Here is a 16,448-nt window from a genome sequence, read left to right as displayed (position 1 = left end):
TGTCTCCACTCGCCTCGCCGCCCAACTCCCGAACCCGCCGGGTCTGCCCACCTCTAAGTAGTCCGCGTGGGAGTCCCTTTGCTGCTCAGCGTGTCCCGCAGATCTGTGTTTTCGCTGCCGTGGTTTGCGCAAGCTAATACAGTGACTTCCTTACCGCGGCCATTTTCTTCCTCCTTTTATTTGCCTTTTTTTTATCCTTGCCCCTTCTAATGTGGACCTCAGAAGGGCCTTTATGGGGTGACATTTTCTACCCATTTCTCTAATTTAGAACAAACAAAAATAATCAGACATGAAAGGAACGAAGGATTCCAAAGTGCTCTTTTCCCCATTATCTCAGAACTGGCAAGTGAGACAAGGTCAAGGTCTGTCCCCATCAGCAGCTCTTTAATGCTTATCAGAGGAGGTGGAAGAGGGCTGATCGTGCTGCTTCCCACCACTTGTAGAATAAAGTCCAGACTCCTCAGCAATCGGTTAAGGCTCTCAGACTTAACTACCACTATTTCTCATCAAACCCTCCCACACAAATCACCCACTTCCTGTTCCTGTAATATGCTCCATGTTTTTATGTTTCCGTCTCTGTCTCAGTACGGGTGTCCCCTGGCTAAGCCCAGCCGAAATGGCCCTTCTCCACTGAAGTCCTCCCTATTATCTACTCCCCACCTCCAAGCTGGGAGTATCACTTCTTCCTTTGTGTCCTCTTGGCACTTTTTGCTCTACTATAGCATTTTTAGCCTTTTATAACACATGCTGGGTTTTTTTGTTAAACACTCTCTCAGAATCTGGCATGGTGTGAGATACAGTGGTATGCAGTACGTGGCTGCTGGACCGAAGAACAGAGAACAGAGCTGGTCATCATTCCAAAATGAAAATGGACAGCCAAGGTAGCAAGGAAATAAAAACAACTAACGGTGGCTTCCTTCCCAAATAGCAGGATCCAGTTCCGCAGGAATCAGAAGCATCTCCATTGCAAAGGGCACCAGAGTGTCCCACAGTCCATGCTACCAGGTCTAGCCATTCTCCCAAATTGAAAAGTGTTCTGTGTTCTTATTTTTCCAAGAAAGACCAAGAAAGACAAGTTCTCCTAATTGAATTCCAATCATCTGGGTCAGTGTTTTGAAAGCTTGGTATCTTAGCTGTTTTTGGTTTAAACTTTTAATCCTATATATCCCACTCAGGCCTCTGGGACCAGACACTATGCTTGGCTTTCAGCAGGCCTGGTATAACGTCACATATTCTAGATTTTTGTGGCATACCAGCTCTCTAAAAAGAAAAAAAAAAACAGACTGTGTTCTAAATCTTGTCTTGCTATAGACTAAAAAAATTGTTTTTGGACAAACATATTTGACTAAAGCATACTCAAACCTTACTTCCCCCTCTTTCTGAGCCTCCATACACTATCTCTTTACTTTCTTCCTGCTTAAAAATGTCTTTGGACTTATAGATAAGGCCCTATATCATGTTCTGAAATGCAAATGATGAAAACTGAATTAAAAGGAAATAAAGACTCTACTTCGAAGAAGACAAAGGTGTGTTAAAACACCTCAAAAGGAAAATGATTGTTATGAAGCTCTTAAAACTTACAAGACTGGTACAATACATAGTAAGAAAATAAGAAAAATATTATTTATAAAGATCAACAATTTTAAAGATGAATATTGAAAAACTCAAAATAATGACTACATCATTATAGAGTCCTACTGGAAGGCACTGTTACTGAAGACACATTAGGGACACAGCATAGCCAATGTTTGTGTTAAGACCTGGCAATCGTTACAATCTCAGGGTGCCAGGGATTAAAGACATTTAAGGATGACCCATCTGGACAGGAGCAGTGTGCTGATGAGCAGTTAGCTTTATTCCAGCAAGACAGGAATGTCATGGGCTCTACTGTCTCACTGCCGGCAGTCATCGCATAGGGAGCTCCCAGAACGATCTTTTGAAAATCCTGATCATGTCCCTTTTGGAGTGGCTCTCAATTCCTATTGGGTGAAAGACAAACTCATTGTGATCTATGCATACCATTTATGGCCTAGCCTTGCTTTCCCACTCTCTCTCATTTCCTGTACTCCGCCTTCTCTCACTCTGCACTTCAACTACCCTGAATTAATTATTTGTGTTAATTGAACATTCACTTCTCTGTCAAGCTCCAACCCTCTCGTAAACACTCCTCCAGGCAGAGGCTTTCATTAAACCTTTAAATATCTGTACCAGAAGCAATATCACATGGGCTCCTAAGAGTCCAGCCCCATGTCTGTCATTCCCAAAAACTGGGAGTCCCTGAAGACAGTGCTGCTATTTCCAGCACCCAGCCTGGGTTCCGGGAGATGGCTGGTATTCAAAAATGTTTGCTGAATGAAAGTGTGAAAACCAAAATAAATGGAACATATCTTTCTATTTAAAGTGCAACTTCAATCTTCATCCCTATTTCCCGCCCCCCAGGGCTCGTGACAAGTAATATAAATGAGAATGGGAAGGGAGAAGACAAAAAAAGAGCCCATCATCTCAAAACTGGAAATACACATTGGAGTTTATGAATATAGGTGCCACTCACCACGACTGTGGCCAGCCCCTCACTGTGAGTCAGTGCTCATTGCATCACTCCCTGGCGATCACAGCAGCTTAGAAGGAGGGGCCCATCTAATCGGACTCTGTTACTGTGCTGGGTCCCACCACAGTCCAATGTAAGCACCAACTGGCAAACCACAGAGGACACCAACTTCATGCCAAATGATACAACAAAGCTGACCTCCAAAGACCATTTTGGGCTTAATCTCAGAGACCACTTTAAAGAATGTCAGTGGTGTAGCAGCTGACAGACTCAATTTTTGTAAGATCTCATGAGTGAAAACCTCTCCAAGGACAGAGATGATTTATTTTGGGTAAGTTATTTGTGTAATTTGAATACTGTACCCTGCCAACTAATTCCAGTATATGGAAAACTATTTTTAAATGTGAATGCAGCTAACTTAAAAGATGAAGACACAGTCTATAATTTCTTTTTAAATAGAAATAATTTCATTTTTAGGAAGTACAGCAAATGCTGAAACAAATGTTTATAGCTATCAATCTCAGTTTTTTTAGACATGCAGATAATCTAAAAATGTGCCAATTCTTTAATCTTTGGTTTGAATCCTTAATTTTACATTGTATAGGATAATGTCTAACCCATAGATATTTCTCAATAATTATTTGTTGAGTAAATGAACAAATGGTATGTATTCTTCAAAATGATTTTTTTGAAAGCTGCCATTTATGATGACATTATTCCATAATTACAACATCAAGGCCAACAATGTAATGACACTCTTTGAAGCACCCCCCTGCTCCATCCCCCTTAGAATTTAACCCTGATGACCAGTACACTGCCAAAAGAGGTTCTGGAGACAGAAGACTTCAGCCGTTTTTTTTCAGTGTTTGAAGGATGCAGCCTTGAGGAGACACTTCAGGCAAATAAGACAAAACATGTGGACAGTTTCTGCGGGGACGTGTAGAAAGGAATTTAGGCATGGCTTATATAATTCCATGATTAGAAAACGCCTGGATTAAGCCTTATTAGGAACAAAAAACTGATTAATGGTACACATAAACTGGGGCTTGAAATTTTCCTACTTGAACTTTGCTGAGAGCTCGATTTCCCTAATCTGGGAGTCTTATAAAGTCAGATGCAAAAATCATTTTTGGCTCACTCATTCAAACCTGTTCTTAGCACCTACTGTGTGCTATAAATAAGGTGCTAGGTTAGTTAATACACAGAAAGAGGAGCAAGCCAAAATCTGTTGAGTAAAGTGAGACTTGATAAATCTTTCTAAAAAGCAATGTATAGAGTACGTACTCAGTTACAAAGTGAGTGAAGGGGAGTTAAGGTCACCAGCTTACTTCCAACAGAGGAGAAGTCATTACCACCTCCTGATTTTAGCAGGCTGATAATGTAGTCAGGTGTGCTACATAAAGAATTAGCGATATTCCTTCTAGATATTTTGAGATAGACATAAGAAGCATGGGGAAAATGTTGAAGGTCTGATTTAAAAAAGTGTTCAATCACTTCTTTGGGAAATCAGTTTGGGGGTCAGATACCCTGCTCAATTCAGAGTGGGGTATTACAGATCAGAGTTTGTTCAGTGATCTCAGATCACCATCACCCCGAGTGAAACCATCATTCTGCAAGGGACAAGCTTCTTAGGAGCTATCAAGTTGCATAAAGACCAGTATGATTTTTGTGCCCACAGAAGACAATACAATCCCCCAAATAATCAATTCTTTAAATCTGTGCTGTCCAATAGAACGTTCTATGATGATAAAAATGTTCTGTATCTGATGTCCAATACAGTAGCTGTTAGCTCCAAGTAGCTACTGAGAACTTGAAATGTTGTGAATGAGATTAAGGAACTTAATTTTTATTTATATTTTCATGAGTTTAAGTGTAAAGAACAAGATATGGCTAGTGGTTACCAGCCACGTTGGATAGTGCCACTCTAGAATCTAATAATCCAGCTATAAACAAACTAATTTTCTTTACTGATGTTAAGAACAAGATAAAAAGGCATCTGAAGTAACCTTGGAGAGTTGTATTAAGGTAAAAAGGAAAATGTATCAGCATAAGTCAGTAGCTTTTTGTGGGAATGGATGAATCACAACAGCTCTTGTTGTACCAAGTGGAAATCATGAGACTGCCTCAAGGGCAAAGGTCTAATGGGGTTCTCAAGTTGGGTAGCCAAAGCATATTCCAGTTAAGGTTTGTCTTTTTTTTTTCCTGTTAACTTAATAGTTTTCAGAACTATTAAAAAAATGTGGGAACTACAAACAAATCCAAACCATGTCCCCTTGTTTTGCTGTAATTAGAAGACCTTGGGGACTAGATCTGTCAGTTGTGTTGCTATTATTTGTCATCTCTCCTCTCGTCTCTGGTAGCCACCCCGAGGTCCTGTATCCTGTATTGTGTTTCACACCCTCAGTCAGTAGTTGTGCAGGAAGCCCTGCACTTTTTGGATTTACAGTTTGTTGTTCTGCTTATTCAATGTTTCTAATAAACATTTTAAATTATTTCTACTTTATTCTACATTTTATGGCTAGCACATCAAATACATTTAAAGGAGAAAACAACAGTATGCATTTTTGGGACAAATGAAGGAACTTCACAATTATTATGCACTCTGTGTACCAAGTACTTCTTTCACCATCAGCCCTACAAAGAAGGAAACTGAAGCTTAGGAACAGCGAACAGCTAACCCACAATGGTGCAGATGAGCAGTGACACTGCTGTTATATGAACCAATTTGTTTGATCTCTAAAACTTATGGTTTTTTCCTACTACATTACACTGCTTCCTAAGCCCACTTTACAGAAATAAATTCCACAGTAAAAATGACAGTAACCCTTAACTTTCCTCCCTCAATTTCTTCCATTGCTCCATCCATCCTCTGTCTCATTAAAAAAAAAAAAAAGGAAAAAAGTTTGTAGAACTGATGGAGTCAACCCTATCTATTACTCAGTTATAGTAAATCCTTTCCAACGAAGCAACTAACCATGTGTCACACCCTATGGAGTCAAGTACAGTCCTGAAGCACTTAAGGAAAACAAGGCAACATTGTCTGAGCATCACATGCTTGTAAAGTAGAGCAATAAGTAGACAGATAGCTATTTTTCTGATGGGGTATCTATAATATAGTATCTTTGTACTCTGAGTAATCATAATCTTTTTGTTTTAAGTCTTAAATTTTGTGTCTCATCTTAACTAGATGACTTAAAAAGAAGAGAGAGACAACTGTAGTCCTTCAGTGTTTTGCAAGAGTTTAGTGGTTTACAACCATTATAGTGTAGTGGGTAAGACTGACTGGGTTCCAATTTTGGTTCAGTCCATACTGGTTCAGTGACTTTGGGCAAGGCACTCTGACTCACTTTCCTCATCTGAAAAATGGGGATAATAATTCCTAAGGTTGTTGTGAGGATTAAATGAGTTAAAATACACAAGGCACTTGGAATATTCATGGAAGTAATGCTCTGTTTTTTCTAACAATCTACATAACTGAGAAGATAATAAGAAAATAATTAACTTTAACCGATGTGGCTAATGGATATTTTTAAAGAAGAGATGCCATACGATGCCATGCAATCAGCAAAAATTAGTATATATTTTAACGAGGACATCATGAAAGAAATTTTGGTGCAGTGATAAGGTCTAAAATATAATTCCTGCTATATTATGCTGTGTGAGGACATACAGTAAATACACAATAAATGTTTCATCTAATACTATGCCTCAATAAGCTGCTTGACCATAAAATCTATTCTAATTGGAGAACAGTATCCAAGATGGTTGTTTGGGTAAACTATAATATGCTCTCCCCCACCCACAAATAATGTAAGACTTCTTTCTAGAACTTAGAATGGAAGTCTTTTCCTTACAGAATATATTTCAACTGAGTGGGTTGTTATGAATGAGTGTCCCAAAAGGAAATACTAGAGCATGTCTCCTACAGTTATACCTCAATCTTCTGACCTTCCTAAGGATTGCTTTATTTCCAAGTACACCAGCTGATCTTAGAATGATTTTTCCTTACAATAACTTGATAGAGGAAAAAGACAAAGACACAAGGAGATGGTAGAAGAATGCTTTGACACGAGACACCACTGGTTTCCCACCAGGTGTCAGGGTTGGTCAGCAGTCCCCAAGAACCCCGCTAGTGCTGTACATGTGGTAGTCCAGCTCCTACTACTTCTCTCTCCTGACTTCATGGAAGAGAGGAGCACTGAGAAGTCCTTTTGAGCCCCAAGCTTTGCTTTTCAGAAGAAAGGTAACTGTGATACTCAAGGGAAGGAGGCAAATCAGAAGTCACTGGGCACTTAAGTTAGAAGAGTGAAGATGATTAGAAAATGGAAGGACCTTTGCATTGGCAGGCACCTTCGAGGTAACTTATTTCAACCCTTTTTGCAGTGCAGGATTCTCCTTCATAGAATCTCTGAGACAGCCCTTCAGTCTCTGCCCAAACACCTCCAATAACTGGGATCTTACTTCCACGAGTCCTCTAGCTACAAGCCAGAAATCTGGGATATCTTCACATCATTCATATTCAATTAGCTACTAAGCTTTATGTATTTTACCTCTTAAATATCTCCTAAATCTGTCCACTGTTCCTCCTCTTACTATCTTAGTTGAAAACTCTCATTTTCATCCCTTTATGTGGTCCTGCATTAGCATCCAACTACCAGATTTCCTACTACCAAATGCTTCACCTCTAATCTACCTTTGCATAGCAGCCTGCAGAGTGAATATTCTAAAATACAAGTCTCAGCACTTCCAGTCAAGGTGGCAGAGTAGGTAAATGCTGTGCTCGCTTCCTCCCCTGATCACCTCAAAATCACAACCAAATTATAGAACAACCACCCTGGAGAACCATCTGAAGTCTAGCTGAACAGAACTCCTATAACGAAGGATATAAAGAAGAAGACACATTGAGACTAGTAGGAGGGGCGGAGACACAAAATGTGCTGGTCCCACACCCACGTGTGGTAGTGACGAACCAGGAGGGATATTTCCGTTGCAGAGGTCCCCTCTGAGGAGCAAGGGGTCCCAGCCCCACACTGGACTCCTCACAACATTTGGCTGTGAAAATCAGCATGGATTGCATCAGAGTGAGACAGAGGGCTGCTGTAGAGACTCAGGCTTCCTCTCACAGGGCCTGAGCATAGACTCACTCATTCACAAACACTCACCCTAAGCTCCAGTGAAGGGACAACAGCTCGAAAAGCACCAGGAACATAGGGGAGGAACTGAATTGGCTGGCTTCAGGGTGAGGGTTGGGGGCATAGCTAGGTCCTGTATAGAAATGCTGGCTGGAGCCATTGTTCCTTTGATGAGCCCTCTCCCACTAGCCTGCAGGTGGAGACGGGCCCCAAATCTGAGTCTCCATCAAACTGGCTGACACAGCTTGCAAGACCCTGGTGATTCCCTGAGAACCCACTCCACTCAACTCATGCACAGGCCAGAACTTCTCTCAGTGACTGTTTCTCACAAGCGGTGGGTCTCGAACCACACTGTGGGCTTCCCTAAAGTCTCTCAAAGGTCCACAATCCAAACGAGCTTTGGCTGTCTGCAGTGAGCCCCCTACCTCTGTGCCCCCAGAGCTGTCTCTAGCCTAGCATAGTGGCAGCTAGCCTTGGTTTGCAACTTAGTCTCTTTGAGGGGCCTCCAAGCCAGCAACCATCTGCAGATCGTCACTTTTCAGGGCCACACACAGGCAGCAGCTGACCTTGGCTTGCACAGGAGCCCCTCCCAAGAGGCACCAGAACCAACACACCAGGTGGCCTGCTTCAGACCACACCAAAGCTCCACCCAATTAGCTCCACCAATGACTCACCCAAAGGATGGACTCAGCAGGCACCAGAGCCCTGCTAAAGCAAATCCCATTCAATGGGGTCAGCCCCTGCACAATAGCTCAAATGTTGTCGTCACAGCAAGTCCTAACAGCCAGTCAGCCTGAGGGTCAATTCCACCCACTGATGTGCCAACAGCAACCAAGGCTCAATTACCACAGGAAGGCACACACAACCCTCACAGGGACACCCCTGGAGCACCCGGCTTAGGTGACAGGGGAGAATGTGCCACTGGACCCCACAGGACACCTACTGCATAAGGCCACTCTGCCAAAACCAGGAAATGAGGCAGATATAATTAATACACAGATACAAACACAGGGAGTCAGCTAAAACGAAGAGACAAAGAAACATATCTCAAATGAAAGTACAGGACAAAACTCCAGAAAAAAATAAATAAATGAAATGGAGATAAACAATCTACCAGATGAAGAGTTCAAAACACTGGTTATAAAAATGTTCAATGAAATCAGGGGTAGAGTAGATGAACTTGGTGAGAAATTCAAAAGAGATAGAAAACATAAAAATGGAGATAGAAAACATAAAAAAGGAACAGTAAAAAACGACGAATACAATTGAAATGAAGAATACATTAGAGGGGGGCCAGCAGAGTGGCATAGTGGTTAAGAGCTGGCTTGGGATGCCAGAGGGCCCCGGTTCGGATCCCACATATGAGGGCCAGTGACACTGCCCTCTACAGCTAAGATGCTGAACAACAGCTCAACCTGGAGCTGGGCTGTCATGAGTCGCCGGCGACAGCGTAGGCTGTAGCCACTGCTGCAGTGGGTTGCCATGGGCTACCGTGTGTAGCCAGTAGCCAGAGTGAGTGGTTCAGAAGACGGCGACTGATCTGCCTTACCTGGGAAGAGCGCAATGATGGTACCAACTTGGGCCAGTGAAGCAATGTCCTCCACAACTAGACTAAAGAACAAAAGGACAGCAACTTGTCTGTTCCCCTTCCCCCAATTCCCCAGTGCTGTTCCCACCCCCCAATTCCACAATAAAAAAAATCTTAAAAAAAAAAAAAGAATACATTAGAGGGAATCAACAGCAGATTAGATGAAGCAGAGGACTCTATCACTGATTTGGAAGACAAGGTAGTGAAAAATATCCAATCAGAACAGCAAAAAGAAAAAAGGGAATAAAAGCTAGGGTAGTATAAGGGACCCCTGGAACAACATGAAGTATCCCAACATTCACATCATAGGAGTACCAGAAGGAGAAGAGAGAGAGCAAGGAACTGAAAACCAATTTGGAGAAATAATGGCAGAAAACTTCCCTAACCTGGTGAAGGAAATAGACATACAAGCCCAGGAAATGCAGTGTCCCAAACAAGATGAACCCAAAGAGGCCCACACCAAGTCACATCATAATTAAAATGCCAAAGGTTAAAAACCTTAAGAGAGAACCTTAAAAGCAGCAAGAGAAGTTAGTTAGTTAGTTAGTTACCTACAAGGGAAATAATATAAGATTGTCAGCTGATTTCTCAACAGAACATTTGCAGGCCAGAGGTCAAAGTGATGAATAGCAAGGACCTACAACCAAGGTTACTCTATCCAGTAAGGCTATCATTTAGAATTGAAGGAGAGATAAAGAGCTTCCCAGACAATAAAAAGCTAAAGGAGTTCATCACTACCAAACCAGTATTACAAGAAATGTTCAAGGGAGAAGAAGGAGGAGTAGAAAGACAAGAAGGAGAAGGAGGAGGAGAGGAGGAAAGAGGAGAAAAAGGAGGAGGAGGGGGAGAAGGAGGAGAAGAAGAAAAGGAAAAAAAATATATGAACAATAAAATGGCATTAACTACATATCTATTAACAATTACTTTAAATGTAAATTGATTAAATGCTACAATCAAAAGGCATATAGAATGGTTGAATGGATAAGAAAACAAGACCCTTACAAAAGACCCACTTCATATCTAAAGACACACACAGAGTGAAAGTAAAGGGATAGAAAAAGATACTTCATGCAAATGGAAATATAAAAAGCTGCAGTAGCAATACATATATCAGGAAAAACAGACTTTAAAACAAAGGCTATAATGAAATAAAAAAAGGACATTTCATAATGATAAAAGGATCAATCCAATAAGTAGATATAACCCTTGTAAAAATTTATGCACTCAACGTAGGAGCACCTAAATATAAAAAGCAAATACTGACGGGCATAAAAGGAGAGATCGACAGATATATAGTTAATAGTAGGGGACTTTAACACCCCATTGACATAAATGGATAGATCATTCAGATGGAAAATCAACAAGGAAACAGCTGCCTTAAATGAAACATTAGGCCAGATGGATTTAATTGATATTTTTAGAACATTCCACCCTAAAGCAGCAGCATGAGTAGATACTCATTACAAATGCAAACAGAACATTTTCCAGGACAGACCACATTTTAGGCCACAAAACAAGTTTAATAAAGTTAAGAAGACTCAAATCATATCAAGCATGTTCTCCAACCATGATGGTATGAAACTAGAAATCAGTTACAAGAAGAAAACTGAAAAACACACAAACACATGGAGGCTGAATAACATGCTACTAAACATTAATGGGCTCACAATGAGATCAAGGAAGAAATCAAAAGATACCTCAAGACAAATGAAAATGAAAACACAATGACCCTCAATCTATGGGGTACAATGAATGCAGTTTTAAGAGGGAAATTCATAGCAATGCAGGTCTACCTCAGGAAACAAGAAATATCTGAAAATTAACAATTTACCCTTATACCTAAAGGAGCCAGAAAAAGATGAACAAACAAAGCCCAAAGTGAGTAGAAGGAAGGAAATAATAAAGATCAGAGCAGAAATAAATAAAATAGAGCCTAAAAAACAATACAAAACATCAATGAAATCAAAAGCTGGTTCACTAAAAAGATAAACAGAATTGACAAACTTTTAACCAGATTAATCAAGGAAAAAGAAGCAGATTCAAGTAAGCAAAATCAGAAATGAAAGAGGAGATAACAAAAATACAAAGGATTATAAAAAAAATACTACAAGCAATTATATGTCAACAAATTGGACAATCTGGAAGAAATGAATAAATTCCTAGAAACATATAATCTTCAAAGACTGAGTGAAGAAGAAACAGAAAATCTGAACAGATCAGTAACTACTGACAAAATTGAATCAATAATGAAAAAACTCCCAAAAAGCAAAAGTCCTGAACTGAATGGCTTCACAAGTGAATTTTACTGAACATTCAAAGAAGAATTAACACCTATTCTTCCCAAACTGTTCCAAAAAATTCAAGGGGAGGAAAGACTCTCAAGCTCCCTTTACAAGACCAGTAGTACCCTCACTCCAAAACCAGACAAAGATATTACCAAAAAAAGAAAATTACAGATCAATATCCTCGATGAAAATTGAAACAAAAATCCTTAAAAAAATTTAGCAAACTGAATTCAGCAATACATTAAAAAGATCATACACCATGATCAAGTGGGATTTATTCCCGGGACTCAAGGTTGGTTCAATATCTGCAAATCAATGTGATACAGCACATAAACAAAATGAAGGAGAAAAAACATACAATACTATCAATAGATGCAGAAAAGGCATTTGAGAAATTCCAGCATCCATTTATGATAAAAACTCTCAGCAAAGTGGGAGTACAGGGAACATACCTCAACATAATAAAGGCCATATATGACAAACCCAGAGCTAACTATTACTAAAAAAGCTAAATAAGTGTTTTCCTAAGATCAAGAAGACAGGATGTCTAGTTTCACCACTGTTATTCAACATAGTATTGGAAGTCTTCACCACAGCAATCAGACAAATAAGTAAATAAAAACATAGAAATTGGAAAGGAAGTAGTAAAAGTGTCATTATTTGCAGATGACATGATACTATATATAGAAAACCCTAAAAAGACCACCAAAAAAAATTATACAACTGATTAATTAATTCAGTAAAGTAGCAGGATACAAAATTAATATTCAGAAATCAGTTGCATTTTTTTTTAAGCTGAGCCATCCTGCCACCTGTTGGCAGTTCAGCGGCAGCTCAGCTCAGGCTGGGACTCGAACCACTGTTGCTCAGAGCTCGCACTCTTAAGCGCGCTCTTAACCAACTGAGCCACTCGGCCGGCCCCAGTTGCATTTTTATACACCAATAATGAACTATCAGAAAGAACAATTAAGAAAACAATCCCAGGGCCGGCCAAGTGACTCAGTTGGTTAAGAGTTGGCTTAAGAGCGTGAGCTCTAAGCAACAGGGCCACTGGTTTGAGTCCCACATGGGCCAGTGATGCTGCACCCAAGCTGAGTTGCCTACAAGTGGCAGGATGGCTCAGCTGGTGAGAGCACATGCTCCTAACAACAAGGCTGCCGGTTCGACTCCTGCATTGAATGGTGGCTATGCTGCAACTAAGACTGAACTGGGCACCTTGAGCTGAGCTGCTGCCCGGATGGCTCAGTGGATAGAGTGCACGCTCTTAACAACAAGGCTGCCGGGTTCAACTCCTGCATAGGATGGTGGGTATGCCCACCCACAACTAAGATTGGAACATAGCACCTTGAGCTTAAAGGCCATGAGCTGCCGATGGGCAACCAGATGGTGACTGGCACCCTCCACAACTAAGATTGAAGAACAACTTGGCTGGTCCCCCTCACCAATTCCCCAACACTGTTCCCCTCCCCCAATTCCTCAATTTAAAAAAATAAAGAAAACAATCCCATTTAAAACAGCATCAAAAAAAATATATATATATACACACATACACCTAGGAATAAATTTAATCATGGAGGTAAAAGACCTGTACTTGATAAATTAAGACAATGAAGAAAGAAACTGAAGAGATGTTAATGTTAATAAGTGGAAGCAAATACCATTCTCCTGGATAAGAACAATTAACATCATTAAAATGTCCATACTACCAAAAGTCAATGCGATCCCTATCAAAATACCAATGGCATTTTTCACAGAACTGGAACAAATAATCCTAAAATTTATATAAAATCATAAAAGACCCCGAATAGCCAATGTAATCTTGGGAAAGAAGAACAAAGCTGGAGGTATCATGCTACCTGATATCAAAATATATTACAAGGCTATAGTAATCAAAACAGCATGGTACTGGCATAAAAATAGACACATAGATCAATGGAACAGAACAGAACCCACAAATAATCCCATGCATATATGGTCAATTAATCAATGACAAAGAAGGCAAGAATATACAATGGGGTAAAGACAGTCTATTCAATAAATAGTGTTGGGACATATACATACAAAAAAGTGAAACTAGACCACTTTCTTACACCATATACAAGAATAAACTCAAAATGGATTAAAGACTTAAATATAAGACCTGAAACCATAACATTTCTAGAAGAAAACATAGGCTAATAAACTCTTCTATATTGGTCTTAGCAGTATTCTTTGGATATGTCTCCTTGGGGAAAGACAACACAAGCAAAACTAAACAATTGGGACTATATCAAACTAAAAAGTTTTTGCACAGCAAAGGAAACCATTAACGAAACAAAAAGACAACCTACTGAGTGGGAAAAAATTTTCTCCAATGATACATCTGATAAGGTGTTAATATCCAAAATATATAAAGAACTTCTACAACTTAACACCAAAAAGACAAACAATCCCATTAAAAAGCGGGCAGTGACATGAATTTCTCCAACGAGGGCATACAGATGGCCACAGATACATAATTAGGTGTTCAAAGTCAGTAATCATCAGAGAAATGCAAATAAAAGCCACAATGAGATATCACCTCACTCCAGTCAGAATGGCTATCATCAATAAATCAACAAACAAGTGCTGGTGAGGATGTGGAGAAAAGGGAACCCTCATGCACTGTTGGTGGGGTTGCAAATTGGTATAGCCACTATGGAAAACAGTATGGAGGTTCCTCCTAAAATTAAAAATAGAACAACCATATGACCCAGCAATTCCACTTTTGGACATTTATCTGAAGAAATTCAAAACACTAATATGAAAAGATTTATGCACCCCTTTGTACACTGCAGCATTATTTACAGTAGCCAAGATATGGAAGCAACCTAATTGGTCTATCAATAGACAAATGGATATAGAAGATGTGGTACATATACACAATGAAATATTACTCAGCCATTAAAAATATGAAATCTTACTATTTGCTACAACATGGATAGACGTGGAGGGCATTATGCTAAGTGAAATAAGTCAGACTGAGAAAGATAAATAGCATATAATCTCGCTTATATGTGGACTCTAAAGAACAAAATAAGAAACAAACAAAACAGAAACAAACTCATTGATACAGAGAACAAATTGATGGTTACCAGACGGGAGGGAGGTTGGGGGCTGGATGAAAAAGGGGCAGGGATTAAGTACAAATTGGTAGTTACGGAACAGTCACGTGGATGTGAAGTACAGCATGGGGAATATAGTCAATAACATTATAATAACTATATATGGTGTCAGGTGAGTACCAGACTTATCAGGGGATCACTTTGTAAATTATATACCATATTTCCCCATGTATAAGATGCTCCCATGTATAAGACGCACCTTAATTTTGGGGCCCGAAATTTGAAAAAAAATGTATTACATAAAGTTATTGAACTCAAGTTTTATTCATCATAAAATTCATACAACTCCTCATCACTATCAAAACTCCCAACCATTAGCTTGTCCTCTTCTGTGTCTGATGACGAATCACTGTCTTCATATATTGCATCATCCTCAGTGGGAAATGCAAGTAAAAAAATCTACAACCACTGTATAAGATGCACCCAGTTTTAGGCCCCAAATTTTTCGGAAAAGGGTGCGTCTTATACATGGGGAAATATGGTAAATGTCTAACCACCATGCTGTACACCTGAAAGTGATATAATATTGACTGTCAGCTGTAATTGAAAAAGAAAACACAAATCTCATCATGTTATGTCCCTGCTTAGAACCCTTTGATGGCTCACCATGTCACAAAGCTGCAGGCAGGACCTGGCCAAGTCTGCAGCTCACAGTGCAGCCATGCCGATGGCCAGGGTGCCACCTGCGCCAGCGACTTCACCTGCCTATGCTTTTGCTCATGCTGTTGGCTCTGGTTGGAATACTCTTTGTTCCCACTTCAACCAGCTAAATCACTTCTGGAATTATCCCCAGGAAGTTATCTTTTGATAACTAACATAACCCTTGCCTATGTGCTATAAAAAATATTCCCTGTGTATCTCTGTCACTGCATTTATCATATAATACTGAGATCATCAACAAGTTCTTCTCTTTACCTTTAGGTGGGTCCCTGAAGGCAAGGATCATGCCACACCCTTAGCACATGGCACAGGCCTCATGGTACCAGGTGTGTAATACATGCCTAGTAAATACCAGGACTTTTTCTGATGAGAGTTAAGATTTATCATTTCATTGTTCAACTTTTGCTCCATGGAGCAATAAAAATCACCTCTCTAGCGAAATACATCATTTAGTTAATGCATGAAAAGGCAAAGTAAAATACTGCTTATATGACACTCCCACTTACCTAAGTTGCTGTAGGTTGCACTACAGGGATTTGGGTCCACAGGATCTGAAATGTCTTTTTTTTCCTCTTCCCTTTCCAGCTCAGGCAGGGACAATGCTGGTGTGCAGCTCCTACCATCTTGCTTCACAACAGTTCTTGGATCCCAAGGAGAAAAATCCTCTGTCACTTCATCGGTCACATGACTGAAAGAAACCAGATCAGTGTCATACTGGCATTCTAAGGTCTTGCTGAAACTTAGATTTATGTAAGGCATACACTTGCCATGATGTAAATATCTGGCCCTACAGTTACAGCAATGGCTCAAAGCCTCAACATCTTATTTGAATATAACGCAATCCTTTGTGAGGGTTGATGCTTCTGTTTGTCTTGATTCATACACCTGAGAAGTGTTTGGTGGAAGACTATGGTAGGCTCACAGATACGCTTCACAATGACAGGTGAGGAGTAGAACTTTGTTTTTGTTTTTAAGATTTTTATTGGGGAATTGGGGGGATAGGAACAGCGCTGGGGAATTGGGGAAAGGGGAACAGACAAGTTGCTGTCATTTTGTTCTTCAGTCTAGTTGTGGAGGACGTTGCTTCACTGG

The 16,448-nt window shown here is 40.0% G+C and overlaps 1 protein-coding gene across 2 annotated transcripts in view; it reads right to left on the bottom strand.

Annotated features, from left to right (window-relative positions):
- PEAK1 (pseudopodium enriched atypical kinase 1) overlaps positions 1–16,448 on the bottom strand; it is a 298,079-nt gene that overhangs the window by 44,584 nt on the left and 237,047 nt on the right. For both annotated transcript variants that reach the window (XM_019630685.1, XM_019630682.1), the window contains one exon: positions 15,863–16,044. In XM_019630685.1, coding sequence (XP_019486230.1) covers positions 15,863–16,044 — 182 coding nt within the window. The remainder of the gene's footprint in view (positions 1–15,862; positions 16,045–16,448) is intronic.

This window comes from Hipposideros armiger, unplaced genomic scaffold (genome assembly GCF_001890085.2).
Source record: "Hipposideros armiger isolate ML-2016 unplaced genomic scaffold, ASM189008v1 scaffold_931, whole genome shotgun sequence".
In the NCBI taxonomy this organism is placed as follows: domain Eukaryota; kingdom Metazoa; phylum Chordata; class Mammalia; order Chiroptera; family Hipposideridae; genus Hipposideros; species Hipposideros armiger.
Note: the sequence above shows the minus strand (reverse complement) of the source record. Positions and strands in the feature narration are given on the sequence as shown.